This window comes from Varroa destructor, unplaced genomic scaffold (genome assembly GCF_002443255.2).
Source record: "Varroa destructor unplaced genomic scaffold, Vdes_3.0 BEIS01000003.1, whole genome shotgun sequence".
NCBI classification, from domain to species: Eukaryota; Metazoa; Arthropoda; class Arachnida; order Mesostigmata; family Varroidae; genus Varroa; species Varroa destructor.
This window is the reverse complement of record NW_019211456.1, coordinates 39,181,752-39,206,426: the sequence shown is the minus strand read 5'-3', so window position 1 is coordinate 39,206,426 and position 24,675 is coordinate 39,181,752. Positions and strand designations below refer to the sequence as shown.

Below are 24,675 nucleotides of genomic sequence, written 5' to 3'. Positions count from 1 at the left end.
CCGGTCTCTCTCTTCGTGTTGAAGAACAGCTGATGACGGCCAAATCGAACGTCTGTTCTGTTTTCATAAACGGGGCGCTCTAACCGCCCAAAAGATGTGGCTTTACATCGAAACCTTAAAAATGGCAAGCTGTGATAATTACAGTGCAAAGTTTTATACCGAATTGTTCACTTGTAACTATATTAAGTAAGAGTGAAATGCAGGTAAGATACTTTTGTAAATTATATGTGCATAAACCACCATCATAATAATGATGATTACAAACGAAATGTTTTACAGCAAACAATGTAAATAGATCACAAAATACAACATAAATATCAACGAAATTTGTATGGAACTCTCAACACAAAACGATTTTTTTTCAGTTCAAGTATTATGACTGACCCAAAGCTCGTTTAATTAAGTTTCGAAGTATAACCCTAAAACGTATTTATCATACTTTAATCAGTAATAGCTAATACAATTTTTCGTCTACTACTCACCGAACGCGTCATTATGCTGTCAGATATTTATAATATATTTGTATTACGCATATGTTATATAATATTTTGCGAAAAGGAACTGTCGGTTTCTGAACGGTAGCTTTATTTGGCCAATGGAAAGAGTTTGCCAGAACGTTTGTAGATACAAGTTGTCTCTATGCTGGGCGCAAATACTCTGCTTATCGTTTCAACTGTTTTTCGCAGTTTGAACTATATTTAAGGTGTTTATATATTTTATTGCACGTTATGAGTTAATAATATAAGTATCCAAAATAACTCTATATATATATTTGTTACGTACTCTATTCCTTGTTATTACTCGTGAGCCGTTTCTTGATGAAAAACATATCATTTTGATCCGTACGGTATTTATTCGTTTGTTATCTTTTTACTTGTTGTTCTTTCAGAAGATGTCGTCATCTTCTGTGGCAGGACCATCACGTCGTGCCAATATTATTCGAGTCGTCCGACAAACGAGCGGATTTGCTCAAGCTTTTAGAAAACTTGTTTCTCGAGCTCTGTGTGTCCAGCTACCTAGTCCTGAGTGGACTGTTGGATACTACAAAAATCCCCTCAATCCAACAGATAAGGTAATCTATATCAGAATAGCAACGTCTGAAACTTTGAAATTAAAATCAGATTCCGAGTGCTTGAGATAATTTCAAATACATGCCTTATATGAGACCTTATATAAAAAGAGACTTCGTGATATGACCTGATATCTGCCTAGCGGAACATTATAGGGTTCCATTTTATTGCACTAATAGCTTTTTGTCTAGGTGCTAGTTTTCAGTTCCTCGGCTATCTGCCCTGAGAAATGCCTAATCATTCGTGAAGACATGAGCTGCATGGAGACTGTTGGCGGTTTTCGAAGGGATCGGGTTACACTCGAAAGAGTAATGTCGTCGTTACATCTCGAACGAGTCCTTCAGGGACTTCATGCTGCCTCGGTAAGGTTAATGTACTTCGATTGAAGAGAGTCTATTATAGATTAATTGTTTATATTATTTTGCTTGGTTTGGAGATCGGGTGGTAACCTATAGTATTTTTTTTTTAACTAAAATTATTACTCACTTAATAACACTGTACTTATTCTTATGATTTGTTCCAATCGATGCTCTATTCAGATTTGCCCGGGTTGGGCAATGTCGTGTCGCCGACGGCTGCCTCCTAACACGTTACTGCGGGGACGATCATTTCATGCCATCAACTGCTGGGGGTTATTGGATCTAACGATGGCAGATACCACGTTGTGTCCACCTTGTATGAACATATTGGTAGGTGATAACAAACCTCCTACAATTTAGACCAGTTAATCGGTAGAGAAAACATCAACAGTATTAATAGTAAAACTATCTTAGCCATTTTACGTTACGAAGATACGAAACTGTTTCTACGATGGAGGTCTAACTTTGTACCTTTTATCTTACACTAAAAATGGTAACTGACTATAAGCTCACCGATTTCCACAGGAAAGTGTGCGCCCAAATAAATATGCAGGCCTGAGTCATTTCTAGGTGATGTTTTTACATACGAATATTCGTACTTTGCATTTAGAGCGTTGTTTAACTATATATCATCAAGCGTATACTGCAAACAATCGATGAATAATTACCAAAATTATATACGATGACACGTAGACAATCATAAACATCTCCGTCTCACTGTAGCATTGACAATATTTTGTTTGCTCTAATTTATTTTTAAAGATGCAAACTAAACAAGTGGAACGTGTAGAAATCCCATCGAACGTCCTAATCGACCAGAAAAAGACCGTACAACGTTTCCGGACTAGATTACGTGTACATTTGTACCGGGCAAAACAGTTGCTCAAAAAAAAGAAGAGGATAACCTATGGAGAACAGACTAACGAAGTAAAGGTGTCTGAATGCGCTTCAGCTGATATCAACGATGATAATACGGCAGACGTTGAGGAGCTGGTCGAAAAGGTTAAACACCACGACGTAAAGATCGCCTTCGAACACAATGGAACGAGGTTAATAGTGTACATTAAATACGCAGATGGGACTCTATCCATATTGTACTAATTTCACGACCTAAAGCAAAATAAAGGTTTCTCACCAAATGATTACCTCATGCGTAAATAATTTTGAAATGAAGGAACTAATGTAATACATTTCCTGACTAGGTAGAACGTACATATGGTTTGGATTATGCTATCATAGTGAAAACGATACTAATCTAAATTTATATTCGGTCCAATGAAACCTCAAAGGGTTTTTTTTTAAAATCCAAATTGAGAATAGTGCTTGCAATTTTCTGCTACTATGAACATACCAAGTCTCAATATTCACATACAGATTTTTTTCGGATTTCATGAAGTCATATCATGAGGCTAACTACTTGTTTTATCAAGGCACGCAATTAGAGCCTCAATAAGCTATTGATTGTGTTCCCTGGTTGTTTCCGTTTACGATGTACTTCGGTATGTAGGTATGCTGTTGTATTGGACAAGTTGTACCAGCTGCCGCCCCCGATCTTCCAGGGAGCGATGCGAATTATGGCAGGACCAGCGGCGAGGTCATCGCAAACGTCAGCAACAAACCCTGTCAGTTGTAACCGATTCGAAGCAGCGCCGCAACAGCCGGCGGTTAATCCTTGCCGAAAGAAGAGGAAGAAATTAGACACAGGTCCTTCATTTCAAGAACAAACAAAGTCGACGATTGTGCAGGTAATCAACGATTATTTTATGATATGCTAATATAGTACAAGCGATGATTTATTATGCTAAAAATAGTTGATTTCTTTACAATTTTAGTACAATTAATTGTTTTCTCGTGTCTCTGATCTAAAATTACCGAGGCATGTATGAACTTCATTTCAATCATTAGCTATTCTACAGTTTAAGACCTAGTTTGATATTCGGCAGATTCCAGTTGTTTCTTTCTTTATTATTGAGACATAGCTGCAACGGTGGCTCAGTTAACAAGGAGACACAATATGGATATTAAGTTACGGGCGTCGCCAGTTAGAATTCGCCAATCTGCACGTACGCAGAACATAATTTTCGATAAGAGATTTTAAAGTACAAATCAATCTCTGTATATATTTATCTAAATCGACGCTTTCCAGCAAAACAGTAAGAAAAGCAATCCACAAAAATAGATTTCACAGGAGGTTGCACTTTAATTGAGGTCGTAAAGAGCTACTCTCTGATTAAGTTCTTTGCAATTTTTTAAATTTTTGTTTTGTTTTGAGATGTACGGTACTATCTAAGCAAACCCTATTCATACAACTCACAAGAGAAAATGTCGCAAAGGCAATTTTTAAATTCCCTTAGAAAGATTAGGCAAAGTTAATGCTAGCTAAATGCATTTTGAAAGGATTGCGTAACTCATCAAACATCATGTAGGTACACTATATTAAGTTGATCACCGTATTTAATTAGTTTATGTCCTGTTGATTTTTAGTCGTCTACTGCTGAAAGCAGTTGTAACTTTGCAAAGTCATCAACCACAGCAGCAACGGACGGCCAAAATGAACAGCGGAACTTGAATCTTTCTAGCACAACTTATGGAACCTCTTTTCAGCCAACAGATAGACGGAACCTATTGTGCCGGGACATTCGTATCGACTTCAGCGAACAAGCCGATCAGACAAATTTCCTCGATGGCCATACTGTGGTACTCCAAATTGAGCAGGTACTCAACGATAATTGGTTAGAAACACGGAAGATCTGCGTAAATGGTGCTCCAACTGGTGCCCTATCGATGTTTCGAGAAAGCGGAGCACCTTTGCCTCGTCACCTTCAAGATGCCATACAGCAGTTATTTACGAATACAAGTAGCTCATCGCCCATCCAGCCACAAAATCTCCAGGAAACTCTTTCTTTACCGTCGACAACAATGGCAGCAAGAGCGACAACATTAGTAACATATGATGATCGTGACATGCATCGCGCGAATGAACCTTCCGTTTCTGTCGACGTTACAGAGCTAAACACAACAATGGAAGCTGATTATGGCGATCGGCGGTTTGACGTAGCAGCGGCGAGAGCTGAACAAGCAGCACAGGCTGATGAAGACAGTGGAAGCTCAACTTCAGCGCAGGCTCAGGTCGTCGTCGATCTTGACGAAGGCCTACCAAGTGAACATGCAGGCCTTCCACTTGAAGCTATGCAACTTCAAATTGACACTGATGAACAGTTGTAATTGCTTGTGTTGGAGGAGAAAGGATAAGGAAAGGAGGAGAAAGGAGGAAAGTGTAGGGACACTTTCCTATACCAATATTGTTGCTGTGTATTTGCTTCAACTGTATCTATAAAGAGTGCATATATCCTGTCTATAATAGTGCATAAATCTGTTCCAGTGAGCAATCGCTGAACCTTTAATATAGATCAACACATTGGAGGAGTAGCATAATTACGAATTAAATGTTCCATATCCGTAATCATAACTCCGCCATTGTTACATCTTTGTTTATCGAAGTTTCCTAAAGTGGGCTTATCCTTTATATGTTAACCAAGAGAAATAGTGCAAGTAGGCACTTCGTCAAGATAAAGTTAAGGCTTTCAAACTTGATTGTTGTTGTGGAATGCTAACCAGTAGTAGTTGAAGCAAAAGTTAACGGAGTAAGACTGCATCAGTTGTGGGGCTTCATTAAGTTTAAAATCATTACAGCAGGTCAGTACTGACTGGCATTTGGCAAACATTTTCAGTTACAATGGCGCCCTTCATTCAGAGAAAGTAATAAAACGCAGGCTTTTTTTTAAGACCGGCAGTTATTTATCGGTTACAACCTCGACTCGCTGTGTTCTCTGTAGAAAGATCTACTATATAATTTTCTTATACTTTATTAACATTACCGATTACCAGAATTACCCCAAGGATTACCGTTTTTTTTCGAACCTAAGGTGAAACCAAACTTGATAAATTCAGTTTTGAAATTTTAAAATAGCTAAGTGCATAACTTTTAAAGATGGCTCAATTCGCGTTCTTCGGTGACAAGTTAAAAATGTACTGGAAGCCCGTTGTGTATGTATGCGATGCATATTTTTGGTGTACCTATGAATCTTTCTGTGAAATCATGTTAGTGAAAAATAAGAAGGTCAATTTGTTAGTTTAAAGCGTACTATTCATGAACATCCTAACAAGGGCATCTTATAAGAGATTAGTGTACAAAATGATTCGAAACTACTAAGAGCGCTGACCCACAGGTATTCGTAACTATTTACATCGCTTGTTCTGGATATGCTTAAGATATTGCGTGCCGATACATTTATTATGCCATTATCTAGGCAACAACTAGTCGTATTCAAATGTGTTATGTATCTTTAGACTTCAATACATTTGTCTGCTAAGTAAGCACGTATGTATATAGATAAAAATAAAGGATATATATATATAAAAAGGGAAAATAATTCCCATTCAGAAAATCAAGATTATTTCTTAATCACTGATTGTTTATGTCATCATGCCAGTGATTAACAAGCATATATTTTCTATTATTAATACTTTCCTTGTGAACTTTGGAGATCTAATCCTCTTCATGTGTGATGAATTACTAATTATATATGTGGTGTGTGTGCCACACCAGTTGTATTCATTCAACCCTAGTGGTCCCTAAAACTAGTGTTTAATAGTAGATTTGATTTGTTAGTACTGCGTTGGAAGAACAAATTAAAGCCTTCACTGTTTCTTTGATACTATAAGGGTATGTATCTATCGCATAGCAAAAGTTAGAGATTTCTCTATGTTTCGAGCGTTAGCTCTGGTGTTGCTGTTGCAGCATTTCATCAGACGGCTGCCTCCTAGCACTGGACGAAGCCTGTCTATCTATGCCCAGGTTCGAACCTAGATCACCCCATGTCCCTAATATTCGAGCGATGTCAGAGCGCTTCAAATGCTTGGTGAGACATGGTTGTCTTAATCAGGCTTCTGCTAAACTGTGACTAAACCTGTCACAGAATCGAAAAGTCAGTTAGTTACATTATTAAAAATGCACGTGTTCTCCTTGTAAGTATTATACTGCGCCGAGCACAGATTTAGTCCTATACATCATAAACTAGCACGCTTTTAAAGAATGTCAGATTGAATCGAATACGCGTTATACTTCTACATACACGTCGGCTCTACTGCCTTCTATTATAAAGAAACACTGTAATAATCTCGTCCCTACTTAATAAGGTATGTTCGCATTGGACTACTCAAGAGAAGTGTCACTGGGCGCTTGATTACCTCCCTTTGAGTGATAAGTATAAGCAGTGAGACATAAGGGTAGCTCGCTATCAGAGAATTCTTCTGTCTAAAAATACTTAGCTTTTATATTTGGGCCGTCAGAGTAACAGCGGTCCGTAGGATTATTTAGAAATGGGAACTGTGTAGCGCGCTGATGTCTGCCATCAGCTGCTATTAAGCTTGCTAACAATTTTTTGTTGTTGTTTGAACATGTGTACGATGTTTCATTAACATATCCTTTTTACCTTCTCGTTATAAATCAGGCGGAAAACTTTCTAAACTCTATCTTGCATTTACGGCAGGTGATTATGTGAATAGCACAAGTTAAAATTACAGTAGCGTTTCGAACGATTTCTGCTTTCTACATAGGGGACAATTTGTCTTAGACTGGTTATCTATAGCTCGCTTCATCAGATTTTTCATCTGGGGGTGCTCTGTCAAAAAATCTCGATAGTATGTTTTTTTTTCTACACACTTGTTATGATACGTTATCTTTGCATATCAAACGAAACATCATGTTCAGCATCCTGCTCCGGCAAACTATGAATAGGGTACTGCACGATCCTAGTTTTTAATAAAGCTAAAGCACTTTTAGCAAATTATAGGAAGTCGTTAAATCGATTATATATCATCTAGATAAAAAATCCTAATAACAATAATATTAACTATTATTATTAGTAAGTTCTAAGCGCCGCGAAGTTTGTCATGCTTAGATCACTACTTCGAAAGAGCTGACATCCACGGATCAGTAACGTGCACGCCTAACTGAGAGTGATTGCGGTGATTTTATTCGAAAAAAAGATCATTTGCTCTTCTCTCCGATTGAGAGAGGGCAGCCTGTCGATTCGTACTCCAGCTGATTCAGCTGTAGCCGCTGGCTACTGCGCGATATAGTATTGTCTCTGCTGGTCGTTACGGGATCGGTGTGTTTTGCTTCTTCTGTCGGCAAACCCTTGAGCTGTATCATAAAAGCATAGGTGCACAATGGAATGGGCGCAAGTACAATAAAACCACTTAGAGTTTGCTGCATTGGTGATTTATGAAGCCGAGATCGAATTGCAGGCATGTGATGATAGCCATTGTGTTAGGAAGGTAGTGCGCGATAGGCAGGCAGATAACTGGGATTTTTGGATCTCGTCGTGATAATTTCCCGCCGGAGTGATTGTTTAACCCATAGTGATCCCCTTGAATTATTGCCCTTGGAAGTAGATAAATAGCTGACTAATAGGCCTTTGTGACTGGAGTAGAGCTGAGTTGAATGATTGTTATGAAGCTAATTTTTGACAAAACTCTACAGTACGGGATTTTACAACTAGTGTCTGTACAATAGTATCAGTATTATTATTATGATTATCATTACTATATAATGTTGTGTGTTAGGTTATTCACACATCAGTCCTAGCTACTTTTCTCACTTGCTATTGGAATTGGCTAAAAGACGTCACAATGATCTCCAGTTTAGATCCAATTTTGCAAACATTGCTGGGTACGTTGATTACCTGGGGTCTAACAGCAGCAGGTGCGGCCTGTGTGTTCGTCCTGAATTCAAACCAGGTAAGTGGCCTACACGAAAAAATCATGTTCATTATTAATTGATCAAAGCAGCTATACAATGGGCAAGGCAATATTTCCTTGCGTGGGTAAAGCAAAACACAAAAAATATCGCGCAAATTATAAAAACGGTTGTAAGCATTACTCGGTGCTTTTTGTTTTCGCCTAGTATAATCCCTGCAGTAGATTTTGGCCTATAACTTGCATCGTTAGCAATATACAATCGCTGAGCTGATAAAAACGGCAGATAATATTTCCCTGTATTGTAAAGTTTGGTCAAACAGGTTTTTACTTAAACGTTATTTACGCGTAAGTTTTTACGACTGAATCTATATATATATGTAAGCTCGTTTTAATGATTCGCAAGCTTGCCTCTATGTGGATTTAATTTTTCTTGGATCATTTTCTGAGTGTTTTTCATTTCTTTTTCTGAATTTGCTCGCAAACGTTGTCAACGTCTATTCCACTTCATTGGATGCTTCGGAGAAAAAAACGCATTACAAAATTGAAAGCTATTTGTTGGCCACAGAAAATGTATTTTGTTCGGCGCACCTCGTTACGCTACCGTTTGCGTACATGGGCCTCACCGTAATTGTTTTCTATGGCGGAAATTTTCTTGGGAGCTGTGACATTTCGTTCTACTTCGATCAGCAGTCAAAGCAACCAATTGGTAATTATGTATTCTCTGCAGGCACCATCGAGTCACCGATCTGAATAGGGCTTTAGTGACGGAATCTAGGCAAGTTTATCGCACGAAAAAGATATTTTTAAGCCGAATAATGTGTTGCTGCTCGCTTTTAATGCTTATACATTGGTAAAAGTCGCAACGCTTTTATTAATGGCCACCGCGAACATAGACAAAACAAAGTTCTTATTGTTAAATTGGATTTCAGAATTGCACCTAGAGGAGGATGGAATTTGACGTTTTTGCATGGTGTTAATAAATGCTTTAAATCAAATGATTTATATAATATAAACCTGCTTTCATTCATGTGTCAATAAATGGTAACGGTGTCGGATTGGAAGGCTTTTATATATATATATATGTCACAATTGGTAAACGCAGCAATGCACTATTTTGACTGTTCAAAAAGGAAATCTTAAGGTGTGCGCAAAAATGACCGTGAAATTCATTATATGAAGTTCTGCCGTCTAACTCGTAAGTAGTTTAAATGACCATAATTTGATATTAATACATACACCCAAGTATGAAAAATGCTTGATTAGACATGTTGATGTGTACTTTGACAACGTTCCAATATTATATAATGTTTGGGGTGACTGACGCCCATTGTATTGGTTAAGCACTACGCTTAGTTCAGCAGTTTGACATAACCAATCAAATGCAGGTAAATTAAGGATACTGGGATACGCTAGAGTAGCACGCGCATGACTCGTATCCCTTTGAAGCTCGGCTTTTTTGCACTTTCCTTCTGCGGTGAGTAAGACGTTTCACCGAAAATCGACAAAGGTGCTATTGTCAGCCTACTGCTTTCAGTACAGGTAGCACTCAAATCAGCTAATGATGTATTCAGCTATTGTTCAGCCGAGAAAGCTACTAATACAATTTTGTTGCCAGAGATCCAATTCAAGTTAATCAGAATGAATCTGTACACTGCAAAGTTTCATAAAGGCAAAAAAAAATCAGATTTTTTACAGTTGATTATTTTAGATAGTTAGGTATCGCCAGACTGGCTGTTCTCACGGGTCGGCCGTATCAAGTCATAACGATCTCATCTTTCCGACATCAACTATATGATATTATGAAGTAATTTTAGATCTATGTTGCTTATGGCATAGTTCTTCTTCCGTTGTGTTCGGCATCGTTCAAGTAAGCGCATGCGTCCGACGCTAGCTAAGCTTCACAGGAACGTAATCAACGTATAAAAATCCAGATTCTTATACGACATGAAAACGCAGCGCCAGTTTGCAAAATGCATCTTTTCTGTTATGAACGAGCGTGTCATGATGATTATTTATAGACCGTCCCCGTGACTTTCTGCAAGTCTTTATTGGAAAAATTAACTTAGAAGACATATCTAGAATCAAGAAAACTTCAGTTTCTATTTTGGGTATCACATTGACATATTTTAACTAGTGTTATGATTGCATTTTTTTAGCCTATTTAAGTTATATGTAGAAAGCGATGTTAACAAGTTTTCGATGATTTTCCGTGACATAGTAAATAAACAAGTTAATTTATTTTATTAAAAAAAAAAAAAACGAATTATGCGTGTTAAAATATTTATGGGTAGCCGGGTAACAACGCTTATACCTACTTATATGTTTATTGTAGCGTAAAAAGGTGCTCAAAATGATATTTTTCATCATTTTCGTTTATTGCTGTCCATTTTTTGTGACCCAATCGTTTAGGCCATGTCGTTCGTTATAATATTGTCATTGGATAACTCGAACTCCGTAATATTGCGATTGTTACTGTTTCAACGTTTATATTACTTATTACTTTTTGAAAATTTACAACTGTTCACAAAGTATACGTTTCATTTTTATTGAAGTCAATCTTTCCAATCGTACATTGAGTTTACCCAATTTTATAGGTAAGGAGAAATTAATGAAAAGAGCATTTGAATACTGTTCCAATTCACCTTATACAGAATGGACTTAGTTGGATCATTTATGGTGTCGAGTCCGTACGACCAGAAAAGCAAGGTAGGCTTATAACGTGTCGTTACAGCTATGAACAAATACGCATTCATCTTTGAAGCAGGTTTACGGTTGGGACAGTGTTAGGGCTTCACCTGATCAGACCTTTTCTTAAACTGAAAATCAGGGATATCCCATTTGGAATTTAGGCAAATACTGTAGATAATTAATAAATCGTCTTAATAAATTACATTTTGCAAAGTGATTTACGATTCGTTTGTCTGGGATCCATCTCGTTTACATTAGTTTATAAACGTTTGATCGATTCAACTGAAACATGTTATTGAAAAAGCTGTTTCCATGAGATCCTTATAGTAGATTCAATTCGGCTGTTATGATTTAGATTTACCCATGATATATTCGTCTTAATTCAGATATACGGGCTCAAAACGACAACACTACAATAGTATAATCGACTGAAACCAATCATGTAAGCTGAATACGTCAACACGTCTCCGATACGACGTAATATAGAACTGTTCTTAACTTAGTCAGATACTATGTAGATAAACGTGTTTTGACGTTATAATGTATATCCTCCTAGGCATTAATTCATGCTTGCGGTAGCTAAATTTTTTAAGTAAATTGTTTCGCAGTCATTTTTAACATCTTTGATGGAATAAAAAAATTTACAATTGCTTTTTCCTGTGCTTTTTTATTACAGAGAAAAATTCTCGACGGGAGTTTGGGGTTTGCAGCAGGGGTATGTAACCGTCTCTGACAATGTTCGATACTTCCTTAGCATTCCTTGACTAGCATAAGGACATATTTTATACTCTGCTCATCCCTGTAATGACGAACGCCCGCATAAATAGGGCTATAAGTACTTTCTACCACTGAGTCATTTGCCAACAATGTACTTAGATATCATTGGCGAAAGTTGTTTCTATTCCATCGTTATTTTTATAAAATAGCGCAACAACACAATCTTTAATCTGCGAATTTGTACAGCGCTGTTCTTTTCTGAGCTAAACCGGTAGTGTGGATGCCGTAAGCTACTACCTGGACGTTTACTCAAGTAATGCAATTCAACAGCTAACTTTATGATCGGCTTGCTTCTTGCTGGTACCAGTAGACTGGTCCACGACAGTAAATTAACTTACTTTTGCTTAGTCGCAATAAATAACTGTTCCTTCAACATAATAATTTTAGTAAGTTCCGCTTTTTCTAATATGCGGGTTGTTCAGAGATTGCATCTTTTTGCCAGGACTATTCATTGTATTTATAATGGACATGTTGGTTAGTTTCAAAAAATTAAAGGACATATTATGGAGACCTATTAGAAAAGCACTTCTGCAGTAATCTGACATCGGTGACAATATTCGCTGTTGGTCTCATTGTCCGTAACTTGTAACTTGTTCGTTACAGGTGATGCTAGCCGCATCGTTTTGGTCGCTATTAAAGCCAAGTCTTGAAATCGCCTCAGAGTCGTTCGGAGCACTCTCGTTCATTCCCGTCACGGTGGGGTTCATTGCCGGTGGACTATTTGTCTACCTCGTTGATATCCTAGTGTCTGAGAAGGTATATGCCACAATAGGATAATTGTAGGGTTGAACTGCATAATATATAGTATGTTAAATACGATACATCAAGATGACAATTATTAACGAATTGATAGCATATTTCATCAAAATATGCTTCACTATTATCGTCTGAACCCATTGCTGGTGGTATTGTAAAAGCCCTCCTATATAGTATGCATGCATTTAATGTATCCATTTCATCCTGATGAAAAATGCTTCTGTAAAACGTGCAAAGTAGGACGAGAAAAAGGTTCATTTAAATAATCCTGCCTGCACGATTATTGAGTTAAACGAATTCGCATACCGTGTCATTGCCATTTAGACTTTCGAGGCTTAACAATTGTTGGCGATCACCTTTACTATTGAAACCTACAATTTTGGACAGGGTACTGTGGGAATTCTGCTAGCTGATAAAGCAGTCAGTGACTCGAAAAAGGACGATGATTTGTTGCAATATAGAAATTACCACGACGGCTCAAATGATTCAGTCAGATTGGGCAAGAACGCGCGTGACCTCCGATGGAAAAGGGTTTTACTTTTAATCATAGCTATCACGGTGCACAATATACCGGAGGGACTTGCGGTCGGTGTTGGCTTTGGGGCCACGGCCACAACTCAGGTACTTTTATTTCTTTCTTTGCTTTTTCCTAGCATTGGTTAGAGTAAATTTGATAACAGACTGTATTTCGAAATTTAGAATTAGCGCGGGTTGATTTCGTTATAAGTTGACGTCGTGGCTTAAAAAACCTCGTGAGAATAGAGATCTAATATAATCCAACACTTTATTAACTGAGTTATATTATTTTAGATGCAAGTTACTTACTGTTCTGTCAAAATGTCAAATCAAATACTGAAAGATGTACGATAAACTGTAATTTGTATATGGAAGCCACATGAGGTCTAAGATCTCAGGATAGCTGTTGTATGCATTTTCTGTTTAATGCGCTTTATGCCCGCGTAAGTAGAAATGTTCACTACCATTAGGTACGGCATTTTATGGTATGGTATGGTAGTTTGGTTCGCGTAATCTTAAGTATGGAGGCCATCTCTCACGAATTATCGTCAGCCAAGGTGGATAAGATTATGAGAGTTCGGTTCATATTATCGGTACCACTTTACCAATTCAGGCAATAAGTTTCTCATCAGCAGCCAATCTGGTCTTAGGAATTGGTGTTCAGAATTTCCCGGAGGGGCTAGCAGTTAGTCTGCCACTTCGAGCTGCTGGCTTTTCGAAATCAAAAGCATTCTGGTAAGCATAGTTTGTTTACCAAGAAGGCATGTATTTCCGTAAGCTAAATCGTTTCTATCTAACTAAATAAATCGTGAAAGTTTAATCCAGCTCAAACTAACGGAACTCCCATTTATATGATATTTATCACACTGTTCTAAATGCAATTACTGATATCCTGATACTCGACATAGCTCTTACAACTCCGTTAACAGATATAGTAAAGGCTTCACTGGCCCAAGGTATCTGACTGTCCTATGATAGTCTCTTTTGTACATTTCACTCATTGGTATTGGCAACAGGTATGGTCAGCTGAGTGGAAGCGTTGAACCGTTATTTGGAATCCTCGGCTGTCTGCTTATCTCCTATGCCCAGCCCATGTTACCGTACAGCCTGGCTTTTGCAGCTGGCGCAATGGTGTTCGTGGTCCTTGATGACATTGTGCCAGAGTCTCAAGCTTGGTATGTAGATGTCGTTTAGTACATGCATTTCGTAGATAGATAAATTATATATATATATATATATACCTAAATTGAGGCTCTAAGCATAACCCGTCTACTCTAATATTGTATGCTTTAATATACAGGCAAGTAACTTTTGAGCACATACAATATATATATATATATAGGTAACATAGAGGGTATCCACAGTTTGAAGAAATACAATTTCAGTCTTTGTTTACACATAATTCAAGGTTGAAGTGCCAAAGATTTTACATAATATGTGTAAGTTTTCTCCTATTACCAATGTTCAAAACGATTACTATTCCGGTCAGTATACTGCTGGTAACAATACACTGTTGATTCACAAACTTTAATAAATGTTTTTACTTGTGTTACGGCAAATTCCGGCTTTTAAACTTTCCTTCCTGGTATTTTACAATATGTGGATGTGTCCAACTTATATGTGGATTTACAGTTGCCCGGTAAGTGCTCAGTAATCGTCATTCAATATAAATATAGCTCTATAGTTGCAAATAATCTTCTTTGTGTGAAAACTGTGTATTCTCTTTGCATTTTCCCAAGTACTATTCGTAAAATTTTCCCTTAGATTCAGGTTACCTTCATTGATAGTATACATCATTATTATCAGGATCTTTAAATGCGATGGACACTTGATTAATTAATGCCAAGCTCAAGACTTGATTGTCTTCGAAATTTAGAAGATAATGTTATTGATTCGTTGTAGCGTTCCAGTGCTCATTCTTGGCTAGTGAAACCCCTGCACAAATTCCATCTACTTCAAACTTGTTTCTTTTTGGATTAATTATAAGTTCCGTTTGTCGGTCCTGTAACTTCCTGTGATATTGTTTTTGTACTTGCACTATAATTTCATATTTACAGTAGCATTTATTTTTTTTTTTTAATTTAAGAGTTCATCTTGGTTTTTTCATTATTTCCAATACCACGCATGTGTGTATATATATATCGTCCGTGTAGGGTTGTCTTGAAAACCGTTGTGCCAGTTGTAATCTTTGTCCGTAGGTCAGCTTGACCCCACCAAAGGATTCCATGGTCAATAACACGTTTCTGGGAAAATAAATTTTTATGTCTAAAAATAACAAATGAGTATCCTGAAAACCTGTATCGCTACTGCACACAATATCCAGATATGCCGCTTTCCTAAGCTATTCGTTCGGTTTTAAATACGAAAGTGCCACAACAACACATGTTTGAAAGTTACGAACTAAGAAAAATTATATGCATGAATGTCTGTCGGTACTAAATCCAAATACAATAATAAATTGCAAAATATAAGATGCTCAGTAGAGCACTAGACTTCGTTACTGTTAATCTCTACCTGTGGGATGCAAATGCTGTGATTCGCTACAATAGAGTAGAACCGCTCCGAGAGGTTTGCTGCTGTTTAGTATGCCCCCGTCCAAAAAAGGGGGGTGCATTTATAATAGGTCGAACCACACAACGGCAAACCGTTCAGAAATCTTTCATTTTCTCGGACCTGCTACCACTAAAGGTTACTGGTTGATCTCGTTTCAAAGGTCAAGATGGGACATCCCCAAGGAAATGTGGGAAAGGCACCAAGCGAGCGACAGGCTAATGAAACTAACAAAGAATGGGTGTTACCGAACATGTGTAAATGTAGAGGCAACAGCCCATCTCTTCCGGGCTATTTGGTTAGGGACAACTCAGGGCGAATATTTTCTGTGATGGGTAGCGTGTTTTCCTGCTTCTGTCTTGTTTCAAATCTGAGTGTAGACACACTTCGTTTCATGCTAATGGCCAGCCTGCTTATGGAATGCATAGCAGCGGTACTGAACGTGAAATTCGGCACATGTAACATATAATTTAATAAATAATTAAAGTAAAACTAATATAAGGGAAAACAAATTATACCTAGTCTTCTATTTTTAGAAGAAAGGACCTTTCGATCAGCAGTGTTCCAAACGGTGATTGGCCAAGGGCCCCCATCCGGCCTCGGAATACCGAACAAAGTGTGAAAACTAGAATTATAGTCAGTGATTATTCACCATTCGTTTTACCATTCTTTTTCTATCTACCGATTACTTTTTATCATCATATTATACAATCAGAAATACTTATTCCACCTGAACCAGGCCATGTCTTGTACGTTAAATGAAAGTGCTTCCATGAGCGAGTTTACACCGGTGTCTCGTATTGAGGTCAGGAATCATCTATCTGAATGCTCGCTGATGCTTAAATCACCTAAAAAGTCTAGTTATCGGCTATAGGTATAAGTTCTAGAACTCATACCGAAGCTTTACGTTATAATATATGATTAATATGTTACGGTGTCCCGTGATAGTTACTCGAAGGTAGCGCTCAGTACGATGATAAAAAACCAGTTGGGTATATCAATTTATCCCTAACTAGTTATTGGTTAGTGTTACAAGTGGGTTACGTTATGTGCGGTTTGCGAATTTAATCCATGTTTAGTCGCTAACTGTCAATAACCCAGAATATCGATACTTTTTTGCAAGGGTTAACCACAAAAAATAGAGATGTTTAGCACAGTGACCAAGTTTTCTACGATAGCGAGAATGATGCTATTACGTTGCGTGATTGCAACATAATCCTGGTATGTCAACGAGGACTAGAGCTATTTTCAGAAGTCAGTCAGTGCTATTTTCAGAAACAGATTAGTTTGATCTAGAGGAAGGAACTGAAACGGCGCAAAGGCTAAGGCACCATTCCGGGCGCCTTGTTACCTTGGCAGCCAACGATCGAAATAATACCTTTGCAAAAGAGAGGTTAGCAAAACTTTTTTACGTAAACGAAGAACTATAGAAGCTAAATAGATTTTCATGTCATTTCAGCGGGAATGGCAAAACGGCATCGTGGTCTGCTATCATCGGATTCATCATTATGATGGCTCTAGAAGTAGGCCTGGAAGAGTCAGGCTCTAGTGAGGCGACATAACCTAGAAAAATATGAAAACTGTATCTAGATTGAAGTTTATATTAATGTGTTTCTCCTTAAGCAAAGTGCTTATTGTTCAAACTGTTGTTAGGAACACTTCGTTTTTATTGAAATTAATTAACTACTGATGTGAAAGGTGCAAATCTGCAGTAAAACTGCTGTTTCCTTACTTTAGTTTTATACTCCAATTGGTTTTAGATTCGATATCAGGTTATATCTGAATAATAATATCTGATTAACTATCAGATATTATTATTAGAATAAAGTCCATAATCTGAAAAAGTATACGAGTTTACAGGGTCACTTGCTCCGAGATCTATAATACGACTACTCACATTACGACTGGAATAGTTGGTATTAATAAAAAAAAAGGTGCTAGGATAAAATATCCACTTAAGATTACATTGACCGAAGGTTGTGTCTAGTCGAGTCAAGCAATGGATAAAGTACTAATAATAATAATATAGATTTTCACTATATTGAGGTCCGGGGTTGACCGAGGGGCTTCGCATGCGCATCAGCAAATATACATTGTCGAATTTTCTATACATCATTGAATTGACGATGAAAGGACGGGGAAGAAGTAAAGTAGAAAGAAGGAGAATATGATAGAAAATATAAATTAAATTGTTATCGCAAAAAGTTAATGCGTGTTTTAATTTAACCATTTGTTATTGCACCGTTTCGAGTATGGTACAATAACGACATAATGCAGCTTGAATTTAGAAAACCGTCCAAAAGTGATCGACTCTTGCTATTTTTTGCGTTCTATATTTTCTATATTCTACTTTAAATATCTATATTTTATTGTATAGCACTATCCAGGTCATGTAGAGATTTATCCGAAGATACGAAGTGCTGCGTAAGGAGTAGCACCCTTGTTCAGGAGACGGCAGTATCACGATTATAATGTTCACTAGTTAGTTATTATTATAAATTATCAGTTAATTATATAGTTCGTCTTTATTATTAGGTTTCGATTTAGAATGTACAGAGGAGAAAGAGTAAGCAAGTATGTGGTTACAATGATGGCAGCGAGCCTGTAATAGGCCTCTTGTGAACGAAAACCCACTTCCCTTATTGCAAACAAGTAGTCCTCTACTTTTAGGTTACCATGCTTTTATTCTTTTTTTTCTGCTTTTATATGTCAAGAATCTCCTCAACTTTTACTTACTTTTTCGACGCCTTTCGTCGGCACAAATGTCAACAATCAAAAATGTCTGTAAGCAGTCTTGAACATTAGCCTCTTCCCTATGTGTAGGAACCGACCTGGATAAACGCTAAATATTGTGCGTTTTTTCATTGTAGGTTTAAAACGTTATGTGTTACAGAGCAGATAAGCCGATAAGTTATAACACATTTTCAATTCAGTGATCGCAAATTACTTTTGCCAGCTAATTAGTTATTAAAGCAGAGAAATGAGCTCGTCACTAATTGTTATCTAGTACATTTCGAGTTGTTCCAGTAAAAGTTCCTCTGTTAATATCGTAGCTAGAGTTGCAGGGATTACTTGATCGTTGAACTCATTGCATGTATTACATGAGATAAAAAAAACGTAGCTGATTTGCTTTCAGGGAGCAGAAGAAACATCTAATATTCTACTTGTCATGTTGTTCTCGAAATGCTGCCAGAATTAGTCGTGAACAGGAAATTGCACTTTTATAGTTGCGTTTCCTTTAAGATCTAGAGCCTTGGCGACAACGAAAGGCATTACCGAGTGTAAAAGCGCGAATCGGATGCGTACTTAAATAATGGAAGACAAGGATATTTATAATTCAAATCCATCCGGTCTATCAGGGTTCAGCTCATCCGCCTTTCTCCCAGGTAAGACAGAGGCCCTCACGGGTGGGGGTTCAGGGTATTTTCAATTCGCATAATGGAACAGTTTTTTTTTTACTTCTCTACTTGGCATTAGTAATTTCCACGAAATATTCAATACATATTGGTACGGCAGAGACATAACGTTTCGTTGCTATGAGCTGTGTTCTTCGTAACGCATATTCACTTATTATCGTGAAAATTAATCAAAAGCAGTGACCTTTCTTTTAGCGGAAGATGCGTGTGATGTTTAGCGATCCGCTTCACCTTTGATCTTACATCTTTGTTTCAAATTTTAAACGACCCGGGATTTTTTAAAATATTCGTAGCAGGCAGTCAGTTATCTAGTGAGGACGACGTCCCTTTAGGGAAAGGAGGCACTGAGAGGGGGAGCTGCAAGAAAAACGTCGGAATCAAAGCAGACAAAAAAGGACCAGGAAATCAGGTTCGATTTTATTTTATGACTTATTAATTACGGTGTGCAAGTAACTGTGAGACTTCATCAGTTAATGTCACTAGTCGTCACTGTGAACTGACCAGCCGTTATACCGTTATGCTTTTTGTTCGTTGTGTGACTGGACATCCGGAGCTTACAATGAATTCACTCAGAGATCTTCAGCAAATGCTGACTGCTTATAATGAAACAAATCTATTCAAATCATTTCCGTACGAAGGTCTGATAAAACTAGTTCAGCACACGATGGTCTCAATGAAGATATAGAGGAGTAGGTGCCGGCCTCAAGAAAACAATGTCGACGATTTTTTAAGTCTATGTAGCCTTCCATGGGTCCTGTTACCTCATAAGACATAATGTCCTTAAGCACCAGCTACATTTTCAATACTCGCTGTAGAAATCCTGCATGATTTAAAATGATGAAAAGAAAGCCATAAATAATTATACCCTAGCTATTCGTCCCAGCTGAGCGCCTTAGTTCATTCTATACGAGTTTAGTTACGTCATTTACGGTATACGTGTGCAACGAATCTAGAAAGCTGTGGATTCAATTACAGATTTGGAATGTCGACCCCTCGAAACGGTGAACGTTTACTGAGGGATGACAAATTATATGCACGAACACATGATGGTTTTAAAGCACAAATACCAACAGATACAAAAAGAACAAATAACCACAGATTTCCTTCCTACTGTTCTTATCAGCATGAATTATTTAATTCATGGGTCGTTCGTTATCACTTGCAAATCCTAGTAATTCAACCCAGCGGTCGACTAAATCGGTCTTATTGATTAAATAAATTAATACCATTTTTTGTACTGAAGCTTTTAGCTATCCCGGTGCAATAAGCAACCCTGCCTGCAGATACCAATTATATCATATTATAAATATATCAGAATTAAGAGGTGTAATAGTGCTCGTTCTGTTTAAACATGACTGCACTGCACGGCGAGCTTAGAATTTTGACCCCAAGTGGAGTTTCAACGGGGCGTCGAACTGGCGCAATATCCACCTATCCGTCTAAAAATACGCCTGCTTTTTTTAAAATCTACAGGACTAGACATAATATCGTGTATATACATTGCCGCGTGCATATTGCGGGCATGTAAAACGACAGAAGAATAATGAATAAGTCATATAGAAGAATCCGTACGTACGCAACCTGCATCGTGTTAAGCCTACTTTACACTTTACACAGATGCAGCAGATTAAGGTAAATTCAGGCAACATTTCAATTAGATGTCTTAGCGTGACAACTTGTTTTCTTAAATATTGTGATATTCGTTCCAGAGATTTTAAAAACACCTAGCATGCGCATACCTGGAGATTTAGGTTTTACGCAGAAACGGTACCTAATTCTATACACTTTCTTATGTTAAGGACTGTGTCACTTGATGGGATTTAATACCAAAGCACACTCTATTCAAGCCCTGGTATGAAATTTATGCGACAGTACAAATTTTGATTTACTAAATGCTGATTCGCTACTTCGGCAACAAAAAAGGACATGAGCACTAAGCAAATGAAGCGCTAAGTCAACAAGTGCCGGCGATTAATTTCACTTTGGGTTTTAACACGGGAGTTGGAAAGGCTGCTTTACTTTAGTTGCTCCCTAAGATTTTCCTCTTTATTCGATCATCCCTGCAGGGGGCAGGGATTATCTGCATTTCAAGTTACGTATGTGGATCTCACAGCAGATAACGACTAGTTTGCATTTCAACATGTCTGACCAGATGTGCAAATCCCACATAATTTAGCAAGGCTAAATGTTAAGCTGAGTTTCGGAAGGTTGCCGCAGCTTGTCCATGATTGCAGGGTAAAAGCTAGATGTTGTTTATTATATCGAAATGTCAACATATGTGGGCAACATACCTTTTTGATATGCATCGATAGGGACATTGTTTGTAAACGTCATTCGCTTCAATCACAGTTTTAGTCCAGAAGCTTTTCGTTCTTGAATATACTCAGCCAGCCAGCCAGCCTCTCTCGTGTGCATGGGTACGCGATATGTACATATTGTTTATTTTACATAATATTCGTTCACGTTTTACCATGGTTTTTATAGCATCCAAATAGGCTCCTTCGTTTACAAATTCGTTATAAGAAATTACCACAGATAGAGCTATAGCTTGATGCCTTTTTTGTTAGACACAACTTTCAGAACGTGTCGGCTTGAAATTTGGATTTACTTGCAGTGCAGGCAGCTTTCTTTGAGTAGCCATTTTTCGTGACTGTAGACTAAAGAATCGAAGGTATGGCGCTGTTTAAGAAACAGAAAAAGCAAAAAAAATCAATAAATTTAATGTTTTTGGTATAAGTTTAATATATAGTGAACTTATCGAGCGAAGATTGTTCTAACAGTTCGACATTTCAATTGCTATTGCTAAAGAAGCCGGCCAACAATGTGAGGACACGACGGCAGCGAGGTCGGCTATTGTAATGGCTAGCAAAGCGTTTGCATATTCACTATCATGACTGTGTCGGGTTTATTTCGAATTGTAGGTGGCTACAAACGAAGTCTCCGAAAATGATATGTTTTCTAACAAGTAGCGGTTGTAAGCCTTCAATACATTCTGAAGGCTCTAGCCTTCAGAATGTATTGAAAGGTTTCGTGAAGCAAGATACAGATCCAGTTTTGTCTGGCGGGCATTTTGTGAGTTACGTTCTTGTATGTAATGCGATTCTTGGTAACTGATGTTTACCTCGAGAATGAGAAACGTGTCATTGTTGTCCCGCGGTTGTACAGTTGTTGCATCTTAATATGGTGGCATTTGGCCGTCGAGCAGACGCTTTTTAGCAGACGCTACTATAATGGGCAAAATCGCGGCAAAACATTGTTCGAAAAAACGTTATCGCAACTACTATCGCAACTACAATAATAGTACATTCATTTTGCGTGCATGTCGTTGTGTTTCGGAGACACTGTCCAGCCAGCCTTGGGAAGCCAAGTGGTGTTTTTCACCTTACATGCTGAAGATGAATTCGAGCTTTGCAAAGGGCGGCGACGAAATTATGTTATTCAACGAACATGAGTGGGGATTCATTTGTAACAAGTACATTCCACTTTAATCTTATAAATAAAAAGACTTAATCTATTTACCACAGCCGGCTGCATCTAGAAAGCTAGTGACAGGAACAGCACACGTCTTAGGCATCAAGTAGACGACATGATTACGTTAATGGTAATGTTAAGAATTAACTTTGTACTGAGGCGTTTTTCAGTGATTAACGGCTACACGTTTCGATCGTGAATTTCTTCTTCGTTGCCAGGCGAACAAAAAAAGAAACAGCGAGGGCGGTTCGTGTAAGCGCTGTGGGCCCGTTTTCATTACATCGTTCATTATTCTGGTCGTGATCGGAATCGGTTCCTTCCTTTTCGTAACTTTCCAGCTAACTGGTAACCCTTTGAGCAGTCCCGTTCGTCAGCCCAACAATTGGACTACAGATACTTTTCATAGTAAAGTTCCATTGGAACTGACTACAAACGAAGCATACGAGCCGCGAGAATCAACCTTATCGAACATCGTGGCATTGGCAACTACCAGACAGTTACCAATAACAGAATCACCAGGAATACCAACGGAAGGATCTAATTCGTCAGCTCAAGCCCAATCAGTATTAGAGACAGCCCAAGAAACCACGCCTAACAAAAATAACCGCTCCAACGTCGAAGCGTCTCCTAACAGTACCAAGTAATTTAAAAACGACCATGATTTTCATGGTTTTTTCTTGACGTCAACTATGTTGTACAGGCTATGTAAGAATAGGACTTCGTATCGCTGTAACGAGACGTAGCAGATGTACGTTAAAGACAGGGTATTTTAGGTTTAAACCGATCATAAAATATCGCCTTTTTCGCTAACCTTCGTATTGACCACACTCTTCGCCAAGGGCGCAGTGATAGTTGTAAAGGGCCGCGTAATCGGGAAAGGCAAGGCATTATTGATGCGTATGCTGTGATTCTCTATGTGTTGGTTTTTTTGTATGGGCAATTTATCTAAAGTGGAGTTAACGGAATGGGATACCGGCCCAAGCAGTGAAGTCAAAATAGAATACTAGCTCATAGTCTTGACTTTGCATCGCCGTGAAGAAGAAGGGGCACTTAAATCATACCGCTTTTTCATCGCATGTTAGCAACGACGATGGTAGTACCCCAAGTTATTATTGATTAGTGTTTATTAATGGAACTGCAAGATGTTTTGAGCTGCAGTAAATCTCGTGTGGTTAGTTTTAAATGCATCTTCCGAGCAGAACGATATGAGCGTCGTTGCAAAGTTGACTATAGTCAAACAAGAGGTGCATTTTTTTGGTGTTTTGATTCATCAATAATCTGTCTCGTTATAATTTGTATGCATTTGAATGTATACTACATTTTTAATAAAGGTCGATATTCTAAAGCAAGCGCGGTTGCCTCTGTGCGGTACTGAGCCTTAAGTAACCGTTGCATCGTATAGATAATTAGTTCATTAATCAAAACAATTCTTAGTATCTTACTATTAAATTCTTATAATACAATTTCTCAATACATTTTTTAATTTACTCCTAATTGAAGTGGATCTTCTGCGAGAAAGGTCCAATCGTTCTGAAGATCCGTAAGGGCCCAAATAAATAGTACCTCTAAAAAAATGGCAATCTCATTACATTAAAATTAGCTTTGAAATTATAGGCAAATTAATAATAAATTTTAACCATGGAGCTGTGTACGTCTAGTACTGCATTGCACGACAATCCAAACATTTTACGTATATGTATCCGACAGGCGTACATGGATTGGATTCGCCCTCTGAAGACTGATAGACGTTCCTTATTAGATGGGTTGATACCACGGTTACGAACACATTGCTTTAGTCATTTTGTTAATAATAAGTATAAATTCATAGGGTTATTATATCGGAAATATATGCTGCCCTGATTTTAACTAGCGTCTACTCCTCATCTAAGCTTAAAAAACAGGTGTGACTGAAGAGAAAACGGCGCATTTGTAAGTTACGATACTTATTTCTCCCATATTAAATTTATTGGATTATTATTTCTTCTCAATTTAAGTGTTCTAACCCAGCGCGCATGGGCATAGCACCAAAACCTTTTTAGGGGATTGCCGACTCCACCCAGTGTTTACTCACTGATGCCTAGACAACTCTCTCTAATGACAAGGTCCTATTCGAGTGTCCGCTACAGTTCAGCATCTGCGATGTGTGCCGATGCTTGCTTATTTTGTAGCAACTAAAAGTTGTCTTTAAACATTTCAGAACTCCACAATCTTTATGCCTTCCTTCAACAACAATGTTTTCTTTTATTTCTGATGTTTTCCCCTCATAGCATTGCTAGATCTAGAAAATACAAATCTCCCATATACTGA

At 37.9% G+C, this 24,675-nt stretch overlaps 3 protein-coding genes and 1 long non-coding RNA gene across 18 annotated transcripts in view; 3 read left to right on the top strand and 1 right to left on the bottom strand.

Annotated features, from left to right (window-relative positions):
• LOC111247617 (uncharacterized) overlaps nucleotides 1–22,589 on the bottom strand; it is a 76,518-nt gene extending 53,929 nt beyond the window's left edge. For both annotated transcript variants that reach the window (XR_015325131.1, XR_015325132.1), the window contains exons 1-2: nucleotides 22,019–22,589; nucleotides 21,189–21,576 (exon numbers count right to left, since the gene is read on the bottom strand). This is a non-coding gene — a long non-coding RNA (uncharacterized LOC111247617). The remainder of the gene's footprint in view (nucleotides 1–21,188; nucleotides 21,577–22,018) is intronic.
• Nucleotides 50–5,246, top strand: LOC111247612 (uncharacterized). 3 transcript variants are annotated; one of them, XM_022798745.2, is made up of 7 exons: nucleotides 50–203; nucleotides 890–1,072; nucleotides 1,262–1,432; nucleotides 1,610–1,759; nucleotides 2,192–2,478; nucleotides 2,937–3,174; nucleotides 4,034–5,246. In XM_022798745.2, exons 1-7 carry the CDS (start codon nucleotides 198–200, stop codon nucleotides 4,652–4,654), a joined length of 1,656 nt encoding a protein of 551 aa, XP_022654480.1. In that variant the 5' UTR covers nucleotides 50–197; the 3' UTR covers nucleotides 4,655–5,246. The 3 variants fall into 3 exon arrangements, with proteins under 3 accessions (XP_022654480.1, XP_022654476.1, XP_022654477.1); XM_022798741.2 differs by having other exon boundaries at nucleotides 3,914–5,246; XM_022798742.2 differs by having other exon boundaries at nucleotides 73–203; nucleotides 893–1,072; nucleotides 3,914–5,246.
• On the top strand, nucleotides 7,601–17,690 carry Zip48C (Zinc/iron regulated transporter-related protein 48C). Of its 10 annotated transcripts, XM_086985559.1 has the most exons (10): nucleotides 7,609–8,233; nucleotides 8,760–8,900; nucleotides 9,325–9,389; nucleotides 10,789–10,900; nucleotides 11,559–11,597; nucleotides 12,263–12,415; nucleotides 12,803–13,036; nucleotides 13,545–13,666; nucleotides 13,948–14,106; nucleotides 16,941–17,690. In XM_086985559.1, exons 4-10 carry the CDS (start codon nucleotides 10,847–10,849, stop codon nucleotides 17,041–17,043), a joined length of 864 nt encoding a protein of 287 aa, XP_086841685.1. In that variant the 5' UTR covers nucleotides 7,609–8,233; nucleotides 8,760–8,900; nucleotides 9,325–9,389; nucleotides 10,789–10,846; the 3' UTR covers nucleotides 17,044–17,690. The 10 variants fall into 10 exon arrangements, with proteins under 10 accessions (XP_022654485.1, XP_086841685.1, XP_022654495.1 ...); XM_022798760.2 differs by lacking the exon at nucleotides 10,789–10,900; XM_022798750.2 differs by lacking the exons at nucleotides 8,760–8,900; nucleotides 9,325–9,389; nucleotides 10,789–10,900 and having other exon boundaries at nucleotides 7,601–7,741; nucleotides 8,137–8,233.
• Nucleotides 18,706–23,717, top strand: LOC147756932 (uncharacterized). 3 transcript variants are annotated; one of them, XM_086985561.1, is made up of 3 exons: nucleotides 18,706–18,867; nucleotides 19,194–19,306; nucleotides 22,587–23,717. In XM_086985561.1, the coding sequence occupies exons 1-3, from the start codon at nucleotides 18,795–18,797 to the stop codon at nucleotides 23,010–23,012; spliced, it is 612 nt and encodes a 203-aa protein (XP_086841687.1). In that variant the 5' UTR covers nucleotides 18,706–18,794; the 3' UTR covers nucleotides 23,013–23,717. The 3 variants fall into 3 exon arrangements, with proteins under 3 accessions (XP_086841687.1, XP_086841686.1, XP_086841688.1); XM_086985560.1 differs by having other exon boundaries at nucleotides 19,191–19,306; XM_086985562.1 differs by having other exon boundaries at nucleotides 19,191–19,306; nucleotides 22,539–23,717.
• Nucleotides 23,718–24,675: the final 958 nt, after the last annotated feature.

Excerpts from the sequence above, each read along its gene's own strand:
- LOC111247612 (XM_022798741.2), top strand. Across the intron at positions 1,073-1,261 it reads CCCTCAATCCAACAGATAAG|GTGCTAGTTTTCAGTTCCTC; the intron begins GTAATCTATATC and ends CTTTTTGTCTAG. Across the intron at positions 1,433-1,609 it reads AGGGACTTCATGCTGCCTCG|ATTTGCCCGGGTTGGGCAAT; the intron begins GTAAGGTTAATG and ends TGCTCTATTCAG.
- Zip48C (XM_086985557.1), top strand. The coding sequence starts at position 7,719 with ATGAAGCCGAGATCGAATTGCAGGCATGTGATGATAGCCATTGTGTTA. Across the intron at positions 8,234-11,558 it reads TCGTCCTGAATTCAAACCAG|AGAAAAATTCTCGACGGGAG; the intron begins GTAAGTGGCCTA and ends TTTTTATTACAG. Across the intron at positions 11,598-12,262 it reads GTTTGGGGTTTGCAGCAGGG|GTGATGCTAGCCGCATCGTT; the intron begins GTATGTAACCGT and ends TGTTCGTTACAG.
- LOC147756932 (XM_086985560.1), top strand. The coding sequence starts at position 18,795 with ATGGAAGACAAGGATATTTATAATTCAAATCCATCCGGTCTATCAGGG. Across the intron at positions 18,868-19,190 it reads CTCATCCGCCTTTCTCCCAG|CAGGCAGTCAGTTATCTAGT; the intron begins GTAAGACAGAGG and ends AAATATTCGTAG. Across the intron at positions 19,307-22,586 it reads AAAAAGGACCAGGAAATCAG|GCGAACAAAAAAAGAAACAG; the intron begins GTTCGATTTTAT and ends CTTCGTTGCCAG.